At 45.1% G+C, this 14,488-nt stretch overlaps 1 protein-coding gene across 1 annotated transcript in view; it reads left to right on the top strand.

Moving 5' to 3' along the window:
• Nucleotides 1-4,411, top strand: part of LOC141152861 (uncharacterized) — a 47,765-nt gene extending 43,354 nt beyond the window's left edge. Inside the window, exons 9-11 of the mRNA XM_073637508.1 lie at nt 1,798-1,941; nt 2,658-2,782; nt 4,082-4,411. Coding sequence (XP_073493609.1) covers nt 1,798-1,941; nt 2,658-2,782; nt 4,082-4,262 — 450 coding nt within the window. The 3' untranslated portion in view covers nt 4,263-4,411. The remainder of the gene's footprint in view (nt 1-1,797; nt 1,942-2,657; nt 2,783-4,081) is intronic.
• Nucleotides 4,412-14,488: the final 10,077 nt, after the last annotated feature.

The following is a 14,488-nucleotide window of genomic DNA, read 5'->3' as shown; positions in this document are numbered from 1 at the left end:
ATTACCGGTATTGATAATGTGGGATCATGATTAAAGGGGGTGTCTGGATTAGAAAATGTATTATTAATATTCCTGTTGAAACTCTACATCTGTTGGTGGGGTCTTAAAAGATCAGAAACACTAGCCCAAGGCAAAAATATGTCCCCCCCCCCATAAAAAAAATAATTGGTAGATAGATACAGTGACATGAAAAAGTATTTATAACCCGTTACACCCACTAAATGTATTTTATAGATATTTTATGTGATATACTAACACAAAGTAGAAAGTATTTGTGAAGTGTAAAGGAAATGATACATTGTTTTCTAATTATTTTAAAAATAGAAATCTGAAAATTGTGAGGTGCATTTGTATTTAGCCCCCTGTAGTCTGATTCCCCTAAATAAAATACTGAATGATCAATTGCCTCCAGAAGTCACATAGTTAGTAAATTGAGTCCACCTTTGTGTAATTTCTTCTCAGTATAACCACAGCTGGGAAAGCCTCAGGGGTTTGTGTGAGAACATCAGGAATCAAACAGCATCATGAAAACCAAGGAACACATCAGACAGGTCAGGGATAAAGTTGTGGAGAAGAGTAAAGCTGGGTTAGGTTATAAAAAAAATAGCCCAAGCTGTGAACATCTGATTTTTAGTAGGATCAGCAGACAATCAGCCACAGGGTTAAGACAAGGATCCCATATGTTCATTTTTACTTTTCCAAGTGTCACCAGACATGTCTGACAGCTGCTTATCCTCCCCATAATAAAATAACCAAAGCATTTACCCAAAGCAAAGACAAGATCTGGAGCTTCCCTAAAGTCTAAGGGCCCCGTCACACTAAGCGATGCAGCAGCGATCCCGACAACGATACGACCTGTCAGGGATCGTTGCTGCATCGCTAATACATCGCTGGTGAGCTGTCAAACAGGCAGGCTCACCAGCGATCAGGGGAGCAGCGATATCGTGGAAAGAATCGTTCCACGATGTCCTGCTCCCGTTACCAGCCTGCTGCAAGCAGGAGCAGGCTGGTAACTATGGTAAACATCGGGTTACTAAGTGCGCGTGTGCCCCTAGTAACCCGCTGTTTACCATGGATACCACTCTGCTACGGTGCGCGGGAGCCTCCGTGCACCGTAGCAGAGTGGTATCCATGGTAAACAGCGGGTTACTAAGTGCGCGCGTGCCCCTAGTAACCCGATGTTTACCATAGTTACCAGCCAGATCGTTGGTCCCGCTGGTCACACACAGCGATGTGTGCTGGCCAGCGGGAGGCCAACGACCAAAAAATGGTCCAGGACACTTTGCAACGATCAGCGACCTCACAGCAGGTGCCTGATCGTTGCAAAGTGTCACACACAGCGACATCGCTGGTGAGGTCGCTGGTGAGTCACCAAAACCGTGACTCAGCAGCGATATCGCTAGCGATATCGCTATGTGAGACGGGGGCTTAAGACCACTTAAATCAGGAGCTACCAATAGATTGAGATACCACTTTAAGGGAGTGTGGAGAATGGCTGAAGTCAATTGTCTCTCAAAGTGATATCCATTTGTTTGAATAACCACCAGTCATGTAATACTACATCTGCCCTGAAGTGGCTGCTGTAGGGAAAACGTTTGATCTTTCCCAGCTTCCTCTTCCCCGATGACGATCACTAGAGGTTTCAGCTGCATTACCTGCCAGGAGTGAGCTGAACACTTGGGTGGCTTGTATTTTAGGGGGGATTTGTTCAGTTGGGACACCTCCTTAAAGGGAGGATTGCTGATTTTACATAAGCAATGGGTGTTTTAACAATCCTAATATATTTTATTTCTGCAGAAGATGGTAACACTGATTCACCACCGGCTCGTCGTCCTGTTCATTCAGTCATTTTTCAAATGCTCCAAAAATTTATCCCGTCAAAACTCAGGGGAAATTTTTTCTAATGGATGCAAAACACTGCTGGATTTTTTTTCAGATATGGTAAGTACCATGTCAGTGAATTTGAAAGTCAAGTTCTTACTTTTCTCTTTTGATGGTATTTTATATTATATCCAACCAGGACTATCTTCTGGGAGTTATGCAGCAGACAGGACTGCTCCACAACAGACACTGAATGGGCCCCTGTGCAAAAATTCCCATCGGGCTCCATGATTTTCAACTGCAAATTTTACTGCAATAGCTTACCTGATGGAAACACAGAGAGTCCCATTCATCATTTGTGGCATGTTGTTTTTTTAAGTCACTTTTCTTTTTTGCCTTGGTGGCGCACATGGTTTGAATTTTGCGCAGAAGTAAAAAATGGTCTTTATTTTTGTCGTTAACTTTTGTTTTTTGCAATTTTTTACTGTAAAAAATCATCTAAGCCTAACTGCGGGGAACCGGCTGTCAATCAGCATGATGTTGGCAGTCACGCCTCATCTACAGAGCAGTCCGGAAGAAGAAGAGCTGCTCTGTTTACATGGAGCAGATGAATCGCCAGCAGGAGCGGTCAGTGACCACTCTGAGCCAGCACTGGGTAGAACAGGCAGGTAGTTAGCAAATCGGGCCCAGTTATCTAAGGTGTATGGGTACCTTTCAAGGTTGGAGGCCTGTTCTAGGTTTCATCCTCTGTATGTGATCAATAATGTTGAATCCTTGAAAATATTAATATGCAAAAATACTTTTTGTTTAAAATATTCATTTTTTTTATTACCAAGGTTTCAGACAATTACCTCCTGCCTAGTGATCCACTGGATTTCATATCTGAGATGCTGACTTCTAATGACTACGCATCGCTACACACGACGACTGTCTTCTTTATTGATAAGCACCAGGACTTACGGTGAGTGACGTTGTAAACTGCAGTATTTATGTCTTCATTCTTTTAGTTACAAGGAACAGTGAAGGTCAAGAAAAGGTCTGGAAGCAGAAGCAAAATTTCTGTGAGAGCTGCTCGTAGGATTGCTAGAGAGGAAAATCAAAACCCCCGCTTGAGTGCAAAAAGACCTTCAGAAAGATTTAGCAGACTCAGGAGTTGTGGTACATTATTCTACTGTTCAGAGACACCTGCACAAATATGGCCTCATGGAAGAGTCGTTCGAAGAAAACCATTCCTGCGTCCTCACCATAGAGCATCAGAAGTATGTAAAAGAACATCTAAACAAGCCTGATGCATTTTGGAAACAAGTCCTGTGGCCCGATGAGATAAAATAGAACTCTGTGGCCACAATGATCAAAGGTATGTGTGGAGAAAAAGGGGTACAGAATTTCAGGAAAAGAACATCTCGCCAACCATTAAGCATGGCGGTGGATCAATCATGCTTTATGTTACAGCCAATGGCACAGGGAACATTTCATGGGTAGATGGATGGAAGAATGGAATCAATGAAATTTCATCACATTCTTGATGCAAACATAACACCATCTGTAAAAAAGCTGAAGTTGAAAAGAGAATGGAATCTACAAATGGATAATGATCCTAAACACACGTCAAAATCCACAATAGACGACCTCAAAAGGCGCAAGCTGAAGGTTTTACAATGGCCCTCACAGTCCTGTGATCTGAACATCATTGAAAATCTGTAACTAGACCTCAAAATAGCAGCGCATGCAAGACGATCCAGGAATCTCACAGAACTGGAAGAATTTTCCAAGAAAGAATGGATGAAAAAATCCCTCAAACAAGAGTTGAAAGACTCTTGTCTGGTTACAAAAAGCATTTACAAGCTGAGATACTTGCAAAAGGGTTGTGGTACTAGGTACCAACCATGCAGGGTGCCCAAACTTTTGCATTTCCTTTTTGTAATTTTTAAAATGTAAAATATAATATATATATATATATATATATATATATATATATATATATATATATATATATATATATATATATTTTATTTTGTTTAAAATACAAAGGAAATGTGTCATCTTTAACTTTAGGCCTTTTAAAGATCATTTAATCTTCAACTTGCTTAACTGTTTACAATAAAAGTAATTTTGACCAGGGGTGCCCAAACTTTTACATGCCACTGTATAGGCCTTGAGGTCTTTTCTTAAAAGTAGAAAGCATAAATTTAAGGGGAAACTGCTTCATGTCACTGCTTGATCCATTTAGTCAGTGACCTTTCATTACTTTGTTTAAAAGGGAGGAACATCTTAACGCCATCTTGAATATCAAAGGAAACCTCAGCACTAAAGAAAAAAAAGATCTTTTATATTACATACGCAACAAGCAGACGGACCGGCACCGGAACAAACCGTGTTTCTTCGAAGGTATTACAGTGGACAGCAGTACATTTAGGTGTATCTTATGTTGCCCCTGTTAGTCTGTCCAAAACCAGAATGAAAGGACTGAATGTACGATCCGAATGTATAAATTATTTGATCTTTAATATAGTGATACTGAGCGCACAATGTACAGATACAGAGATGTTGTGTATTGTAACGACTCGTCGCACGACCTTGAGAAATAAATCTTTTTTTTTTTTCACATTTGCCTAATTACTTTCTGTTTTTGTCGACAGCGTTATGACATATGTGAGTTTCACCTTGTAAATCAGTACAATATGTAATTGGATGATGGGTGTACAAACTTTTGTGAGACTGCATATACAAACAAACAAACACACAAGTCGCTGCACAAATTAAAATTGAAGACCAGGGGTTTGAACATGAAAATATTATTTTTTTATTCTTCCCATGACTTGTGTGATTTAAATATTATTATACAACTACAGTCTCATTTCCAGAAGTACACGCCCCAGAGGAACGTGCAGTCTAATTTCTTTATTATTCATGCACGCTGATGTTTTTTTCGTACTTTTCTAGTGCACACAGTGAAGCACAGGGACGTGCGGCAGCCTTAGGGCTCATTTAGACGAGTTTCATCAGTGTTTTGTTTTTTTTTTATCAGCGTTTCATCTGGGTATCATTAGAGTGTCATCAGAGTTTGGTACGAGTTTCATTCGTTTTTCATTTATTTTTCTTGCATGTCAGGAGACTTATAAGTCATGCATGTTTCTTTGGGAAATTAAATATGAGAAAGAAGAGAAAAAAACTATTTCTTCAGCTTCATCAATATTGGACATATATCCACAACTTTGCGCAGACCACTCGGTCTGCAAAAAATCACAGATATGTGAACAGCCCCATAGACTTTCAAAGGAACGACTTATGTCCATGAAAAACTTGGATAGAACTTGTACGAGAAAGACAAATGTCTGAATGAGACCTCAGACCCGTGATCTGAGTACAGACCGTGATGTCTAGACTGATCATTGGTGTCCTGACCCGAAATCAACAGCCTCGTAGGCATCGATGAGGCTGTGTGTTATGCACACGCCCGGGCTAAGCGGCGTGTGCGGGTGATTGGTAGTGATTCCACTGGACCGTGCCGGAGAGTGAATGCCTGGAGGGGCGTGACTAAGTATTCACCCGATCCGACCAGGGTCGCACGACGGCATACGACGCCAGTGCACCAAGGAGGAACCGAGCAGAGGGACCAGGTGCTACTCCAGGACAGACCCCGGACACGGCTGTTGACCCACACAGGGGAATACAGGAACAGACTGGTATGCAGGCAGGCGGGTATGCAGGCAGGCAGGTATGCAGGCAGGCGGGTATGCAGGCAGGCGGATATGCAGGCCGGGGGGTAAAGGTAAGCACAGCTAGAGTGCAGACAGGGAGGCACTGGCAAGTAGGAACACAGGCGGGATAGGACCCAGTACACACCGGGATTCAGGAACAATACAGGCAGAGGGGTACAGGCAAGCACAACTAGAGTGCAGAAGACTGAGCAGGGAGGACAGGGCTCTGTTCACACTGAACAGACAGGAAGGGAAAGGCAGAGCCAGACACCCACAGGGTACTTGCAGTGAAGTAGCGAGTGGATCACAAACTCACAAACGGGAGTACAGAGACAACTGGCAGGAGTTAGGTACGAGTTCAGACTCTGCAGAAAAAGGAAGGGAACGGACATAGAGGCAAAACAGGTAAAGGATAGGAGAGAGTTCAGACTGGAACTGAGTGTACGGAGGAGACCGACACTGCAGCGGGATACAGGAGCGGGTCTGGGAATACTGCCCCCAGAGAGGCGGAACGAACAGGCCAGGAGCGTGTTCAGACAGGACAGACTAAAGAACACAGAAAGGACTCAGTTCAGACTCGGGAACTAATACCGTAAAGCAGGAGACATACAGGACACAGTTCAGACACGGGAGCTGACACCGCAAGGCAGGAGAAATACAGGACTTAGTTCAGACACGGGAACTAATACCGTAAAGCAGGAGACATACAGGACTTAGTTCAGACACGGGAACTAATACCGTAAAGCAGGAGACATACAGGACTTAGTTCAGACACGGGAACTAATACCGTAAAGCAGGAGAAATACAGGACACAGTTCAGACACGGGAGCTGACACCGCAAGGCAGGAGAAATACAGGACACAGTTCAGACAGGCCTGGAAATACAGCCTCCAGGAAGGGCGGACAGGGAAACAGGAACGGGACCTGGCAACTTCAGAGTGCAAGCACACACTGAAAGAAACACATATGCACAGGCAGGGATAGAAGGGAGCTGCTGAGCTATATACCAAGTGTCAGACAGCAATAGGCTGAGGACGCACAAGGGGTGTGACCCACAGCAGGTACAAAAAGCAGGAAGTGATCGGGCGCCGCCCTTAAGCAGCAGAGACAGACACAAACAGACAGCATGGAGGGAAGCCAGAGAGACATTCTGGACAGGGGATCAAGTGCGCGCTCCTGCACAGTGGGAGATGGACCACTATGCAAGGACGCCGCCAGGTATGTTACAGTACCTCCCCCCTTACGCCCCCTCTTCTTCAGGCCTGCCAGAATCTTCCGCAGGGAATTCGAGGACCAGTCGTTCACTGGGTTGGAGGGGGACAGAGACTTGAGGGTAATCTCTGCTTCGAGGTACATCTTGTCAAGCTCACAGGAAAAAATAGACGGGTTATCAGGTACATGAAATAGGAAAGTCTCTGTCCATTCACCACCAGGTGGCACCCCGAAGGGTTCTAAACACAACTGGAGGTCCTCCGCCTGGTCGGAGGGGTGTAGAGACTCGGGAGTAACTTCTGCTTCGGAGAACACTAGGTCGGACTCACTGGAGGAAGCAGGCGAGGTATCAGGTACAGGAAATAGGAAAGTCTCTGTCCATTCACCACCAGGTGGCACCCCGAAGGGTTCTAAACACAACTGGAGGTCCTCCGCCTGGTCGGAGGGGTGTAGAGACTCGGGAGTAACTTCTGCTTCGGAGAACACTAGGTCGGACTCACTGGAGGAAGCAGGCGAGGTATCAGGTACAGGAAATAGGAAAGTCTCTGTCCATTCACCACCAGGTGGCACCCCGAAGGGTTCTAAACAGAACTGGAGGTCCTCCGCCTGGTCGGAGGGGTGTAGAGACTCGGGAGTAACTTCTGCTTCGGAGAACACTAGGTCGGACTCACTGGAGGAAGCAGGCGAGGTATCAGGTACAGGAAATAGGAAAGTCTCTGTCCATTCACCACCAGGTGGCACCCCGAAGGGTTCTAAACACAACTGGAGGTCCTCCGCCTGGTCGGAGGGGTGTAGAGACTCGGGAGTAACTTCTGCTTCGGAGAACACTAGGTCGGACTCACTGGAGGAAGCAGGCGAGGTATCGGGTACCGAGTATAGGAAAGTCTCTGTCCATTCACCACCAGGTGGCACCCCGAAGGGTTCTGAACACAACTGGAGGTCCTCCGCCTGGTCGGAGGGGTGTAGAGACTCGGGAGTAACCTCTGCTTCGGAGTACACCAGGTTGGACTCACTGGACGAAGCGAGCGAGGTATCAGGTACAGAGTATAGGAGAGTCTCTGTCCTTTCGTTACCAGGTAGCACCCCGAAGGGTTCAGGAGGTCTCAGGGAGGACAGACCCAGGCGTGACTGCTTGCCTCTAAGTCTAGCACGCCTGGACTGCCTCTTGAGGTTGGGAGAAGTATTCCGGAAAGCATAGTCACCCTGTGAGGATTCTGGGTGGGCAGTAGTCTCATTGGGCTGGAGAACTATTACGCTACCCACACACATTACCCATTGGGGCTGCTCCGGGATATTGGGAAGTGAAGCTTCAGCAGGAGCCTCCGGGTTAGGATCATCGAAGACCATTAGAAAGGCCACCAGGAAGGCCATTAGGTCCCGGAGGATCGGATCCTGTGTCTCATATAGGGGGTTGATCCATTCCAAGGCATCCCCCGCCAGGTAAGACATAATAAAGGCCACTTTAGCCCAATCGGAAGGAAAATAGAGAGGGTAGGCCTTAAAGTGTAGCATGCATTGCTCCACAAATGCACGACACTGTTTTGGATCCCCATAGTAACGTGGCGGATCCGCAGGAACGAGAGCTGATAGATCCATCTGGACGAGTGCGCAATTCGCCTGGAACTCAGCTAAAGGGAAAAAAATTATTTATTTATTTTAATGCATGTATTCGCTGGAAAAACTTCTCAAAGAGCGAAGGCCGTGGGGCTCAACGGGAACCATGGCCTGAGCATGCTGTTATGCACACGCCCGGGCTAAGCGGCGTGTGCGGGTGATTGGTAGTGATTCCACTGGACCGTGCCGGAGAGTGAATGCCTGGAGGGGCGTGACTAAGTATTCACCCGATCCGACCAGGGTCGCACGACGGCATACGACGCCAGTGCACCAAGGAGGAACCGAGCAGAGGGACCAGGTGCTACTCCAGGACAGACCCCGGACACGGCTGTTGACCCACACAGGGGAATACAGGAACAGACTGGTATGCAGGCAGGCGGGTATGCAGGCAGGCGGGTATGCAGGCAGGCGGGTATGCAGGCAGGCGGATATGCAGGCCGGGGGGTAAAGGTAAGCACAGCTAGAGTGCAGACAGGGAGGCACTGGCAAGTAGGAACACAGGCGGGATAGGACCCAGTACACACCGGGATTCAGGAACAATACAGGCAGAGGGGTACAGGCAAGCACAACTAGAGTGCAGAAGACTGAGCAGGGAGGACAGGGCTCTGTTCACACTGAACAGACAGGAAGGGAAAGGCAGAGCCAGACACCCACAGGGTACTTGCAGTGAAGTAGCGAGTGGATCACAAACTCACAAACGGGAGTACAGAGACAACTGGCAGGAGTTAGGTACGAGTTCAGACTCTGCAGAAAAAGGAAGGGAACGGACATAGAGGCAAAACAGGTAAAGGATAGGAGAGAGTTCAGACTGGAACTGAGTGTACGGAGGAGACCGACACTGCAGCGGGATACAGGAGCGGGTCTGGGAATACTGCCCCCAGAGAGGCGGAACGAACAGGCCAGGAGCGTGTTCAGACAGGACAGACTAAAGAACACAGAAAGGACTCAGTTCAGACTCGGGAACTAATACCGTAAAGCAGGAGACATACAGGACACAGTTCAGACACGGGAGCTGACACCGCAAGGCAGGAGAAATACAGGACTTAGTTCAGACACGGGAACTAATACCGTAAAGCAGGAGACATACAGGACTTAGTTCAGACACGGGAACTAATACCGTAAAGCAGGAGACATACAGGACTTAGTTCAGACACGGGAACTAATACCGTAAAGCAGGAGAAATACAGGACACAGTTCAGACACGGGAGCTGACACCGCAAGGCAGGAGAAATACAGGACACAGTTCAGACAGGCCTGGAAATACAGCCTCCAGGAAGGGCGGACAGGGAAACAGGAACGGGACCTGGCAACTTCAGAGTGCAAGCACACACTGAAAGAAACACATATGCACAGGCAGGGATAGAAGGGAGCTGCTGAGCTATATACCAAGTGTCAGACAGCAATAGGCTGAGGACGCACAAGGGGTGTGACCCACAGCAGGTACAAAAAGCAGGAAGTGATCGGGCGCCGCCCTTAAGCAGCAGAGACAGACACAAACAGACAGCATGGAGGGAAGCCAGAGAGACATTCTGGACAGGGGATCAAGTGCGCGCTCCTGCACAGTGGGAGATGGACCACTATGCAAGGACGCCGCCAGGTATGTTACACTGTGGAGTTTAGATCAGGAGACATGCTGCTGGTCCAGACCGAACCGTGTTCCATGCACATCTGACTTCGGCTTTCCACTCTGTGGGTTTTCCTCTACAAGGACACTTATAGAGGAGAATCCTCTAAAATGCAACATATAGGAATATGTCTTAGTGCGCCTTAAGATGGCCCATACTATGTGATACCATTCATTCCATCATGTTTTTTTAGCTAATATTTATTTCTCCCCTATTCACGGGAATGGGACATAAGCCGCTGCCAGACTTGTCATATTTTCCATATAGAATGTACAAGAGTTGAGGCTGCGTGCCACTCCTATTATGGGTGCTCAAATAGGGTTCCTGTCAGGAATTCTGTTGCCTTCTACAGTTTGACTACTAGTGACCACTATTGTTGACTTTAATAATTGTGCTGCAGTTTCACTCCTTACCACTAGAGGCTGCTATTGTGTTCTACAGTTTCCCTTTTCCAAGATGGAGGATTCTGCATCTATGGGATCCATCTTGTTTCCTGTTTGGACCTACTTAAAGCCGCATGGATCTCTCACTCATTGCTTGAGCATTGTGTCTAGCTGTTAGCTTAGCTTCAGTCTCCAGCTCCTGAACATTCTTACCCAGCCTGTTCTAATTTATCTATGGATTGTTTCCTACAACTCCTTGCTGTCTCTAAGAACTTCTACTGCCGCTTGCTGTTCCTGCTTGTGCTCCTTCGGCCACTGGTTTCTAGCAGTACTACCCCAGTATCGTAACCGTTCAACTCCAAATCAAATAACAAGATGAATTTGGCACTACAGAGTGCCAAATTCACCATATAGAATGTAGGTCTTCAATTTATTTTCAAAATGCATCAATTTCCAGTTGGGGAAGTAATTTATTAAGATCATTCTGAGTGGTTTTAGTTTCTTTTTCTAATTCAGTGTCATGCAAGGTGAGGGAAAGACTAAGTGCACAACGATGGGAAGAGGGGGAGAAAGCCCAAACACTAGGGAAAGAGGGAGTGGAGACCCTTAAGCAGATCTGACAACACCCTGACTCCCCTAACGTCCCTAGATTGGTTCTGCGCCTATCGCCGTGCAGGAAACCTAATTCCTGACTGCCCCTAGCAATAGGCCCTAGATAGGGAGGGGACAGGGTGAGCACTAGTCAGTCCCCACTACTACTAAAGACAAACAGGTAAACAGACAAGGGAATATACTTAGCTTGAGAAGACACCAGAGAGATCACGCCAACTATCCTCCAAGGGAACTCCAAGAAGACACTAGCCGACTACTAGTACTTCAAGCCTGGACAGAGGAAAATAGAGCTATCATCGGCGACTCTCTGGAAAGACTGAAGGTATTTAAACATCCAGCAAGGGTCTGTCAATTAGCAGCAGAAGGTGGAGGTCACTGCTAGGTCCTAGAGGGAGAAGGATATCATGACACTACAGAGATGAAAAGATCAAGAAGGTGCCTGCAGAGCCAAGTGCAATGACCTTCTACAGCTGGATCCAGAATGACTGTCTGTCACACCTGACACACCCATAACATTCCGTTAATGTTTTAGTATTGAGATCAACAATCAAGGATAAAAATGATTGGGTGCAGGTGTTACACATATTCTCCCAGGCAGAAGTGAAGACATCATTATCTCTTCCATATGAAGGAAACAATTGTACCCGTAGACCTCTGGGAATGAGGTTTTTGCTGATATAGTTCTCTAAAAATATTTTATTCCACCAATTTTTTTGACGACTGTGGAGACTATTTTTAAGTTTGTTTTTTTAACTCAAGTATTGTTCTACAATCATCATTATCATGTGTAGGTTCCCCATGGAAAACATTTTCAACTTGTTGGCTTCAAGAGTACGAAAATTCATCTTACTGAAGAAAAGAACTGAGATGCTTAGGACCCTGTAAGGGAATAAGAATTAAACATAAAGAAACACACCCAAATAGAAAATTAGTCTTATTTGATATGAATGGATAATCACGAAAAAAATATATATGACTACACAATAGGGTGAATAACCAAAGACAAAGATAAAATTACATTAAAAAGATATACATTTTATTGGTACATACAAATAAACTTACCGTACGTAAAATTGCAGGGAGCAATACACAGAAGGAATGTAAGAAAGTTCACGACAAACGTGTGCATTAAATGTATAAGTAAGAGGGGCTAAAGGCTTTATTCTCATTGCATCAGTTACAGTTAGGTCCATATATATTTGGACAGAGACGAGACAACATTTTTCTAATTTTGGTTCTAGACATTACCACAATGAATTTTAAACAAAACAATTCAGATGCAGTTGAAGTTCAGACTTTCAGCTTTCATTTGAGGGTATCCACCTTAAAATTGGATGAAGGGTTTAGGAGTTTCTGCTCCTTAACATGTGCCACCCTGTTTTTAAAGGGACCAAAAGTAATTGGACAGATTAAATAATTTTAAATAAAATGTTCATTTCTAGCACTTGGTTGAAAACCCTTTGTTGGCAATGACTGCCTGAAGTCTTGAACTCATGGACATCACCAGACGCTGTGTTTCCTCCTTTTTGATGCTCTGCCAGGCCTTCACTGCGGTGGTTTTCAGTTGCTGTTTGTTTGTGGGCCTTTCTGTCTGAAGTTTAGTCTTTAACAAGTGAAATGCATGCTCAATTGGGTTGAGATCAGGTGACTGACTTGGCCATTAAAGAATATTCCACTTCTTTGCTTTAATAAACTCCTGGGTTGCTTTGGCTTTATGTGGCGCCCCTGAGGGTTCGACAGCCACAGGGATGCTGCACTTCTCTAATGGAGTGTAATATTCCTCCTCTGAGGTAAGAACAGTGTGATAGTCTTGACCCAACCTTTGCATCCAACACCACATTTCTCCACCAGAGGGGGCAAGTATGCACTACACTGTGTTCCAAATTATTATGCAAATAATATTTTCTCAGATTTTCCCAAATTACCTATATGAATTGCAGTCATTGTAATTTTCCAGTCAAATAACTATTAGAGTACAATTGAAAGGTTTTTGTACAAACTGCCTATGATAACAGTATATTTTTTTAAAAAATAAAAAACTCAAACTGCACTCAAAATGCATGTATCAAATTATTATGCACAGCAGAGTTTTCAACCTTTTCATTTTAATAAAGAACAAAAAAATGGTCATTTTTGAAATTATAAGCATTAGCAGGTTATTACAAACTGAAATCAAACAGTTTTCAACTCAAAACTTTATTTTAGGTGATATTACATTTGCACATAGGACCGCTTGTTCGAAAGGAGCTTCTGAACTCTCTCGTCCATTGAATTTGTCAGGTTTTGGATGGTTTCTGCTTCAATTGTTTTGCATGAGGACAGAATACCCTCCCAGAGCTGTTGCTTAGATGTGAACTGCCTCCCGCCATCATAGACACTCCTTTTGATGATGCTCCAGAGGTTCTCAATGGGGTTGAGGTCAGGGGAGCATGGGTGCCACACCATAAGTTTGTCCCCTTTTATGCCCATAGCAGCCAGAGATGCAGATGTGTTATGTGCAGCATGAGACGGGGCATAAACTAAAGGGCTTTTTCGAGTAAGAGGCGTCACATTTATGTTTTGAGTCATTGTCCATCTGTAGTATGAAACGACAACCAATCAGTTTGGCTGCATTTGGCTGGATCTGAGCACACAGTATGGCTCTAAATACATCAGAATTCATTCGGCTGCTTCTGTCCTGTGTCACATCATCAATAAACACTAGTGACCCACTGCCACTGGCAGCCATGCATGCCCAAGCCATCACACTGCCTCCGCCGTGTTTTACAGATGATGTGGTATGCTTTGGATCATGAGCTGTACCACGCCTTTGCCATACTTTTCTCTTTCCATCATTCTGGTAGAGGTTGATCTTGGTTTCATCTGTCCAAAGAATGTTCTTCCAGAACTGTGCTGGCTTTTTTAGATGTTTTTTAGCAAAGTCCAGTCTAGCCTTCTTACTCTTGATGCTTATGAGTGGCTTGCATCGTGCAGTGAACCCTCTGTATTTACTTTCATGCAGTCTTCTCTTTATGGTAGATTTGGATATTGATACGCCTACCTCCTGGAGAGTGTTGTTCACTTGGTTGGCTGTTGTGAAGGGGTTTCTCTTCACCATGGAGATTATTCTGCGATCATCCACCACTCTTGTCTTCCGTGGGCGCCCAGGTCTTTTTGCATTGATGAGTTCACCAGTGCTTTCTTTCTTTCTCAGGATGTACCAAACTGTAGATTTTGCCACTCCTAATATTGTAGCAATTTCTCGGATGGGGTTTTTCAGTTTTTGCAGCTTAAGGATGGCTTGTTTCACCTGCATGGAGAGCTCCTGTGACCGCATGTTTACTTCACCCCAAAACCTTCCAAATGCAAGCACAACACCTCAAATCAACTCCAGGCCTTTTATCTGCTTAATTGAGAATGACATAATGAAGGGATTGCCCACACCTGTCCAAGAAATAGCCTTGGAGTCAATTGTCCAATTACTTTTGGTCCCTTTAAAAACAGGGTGGCACATGTTAAGGAGCTGAAACTCCTAAACCCT

Source organism: Phyllobates terribilis, unplaced genomic scaffold, assembly GCF_046119375.1.
Source record: "Phyllobates terribilis strain yellow unplaced genomic scaffold, ASM4611937v1 Scaffold_7__3_contigs__length_470593459, whole genome shotgun sequence".
NCBI classification, from domain to species: Eukaryota; Metazoa; Chordata; class Amphibia; order Anura; family Dendrobatidae; genus Phyllobates; species Phyllobates terribilis.
This window is presented reverse-complemented; position numbering and strand designations above follow the sequence as displayed.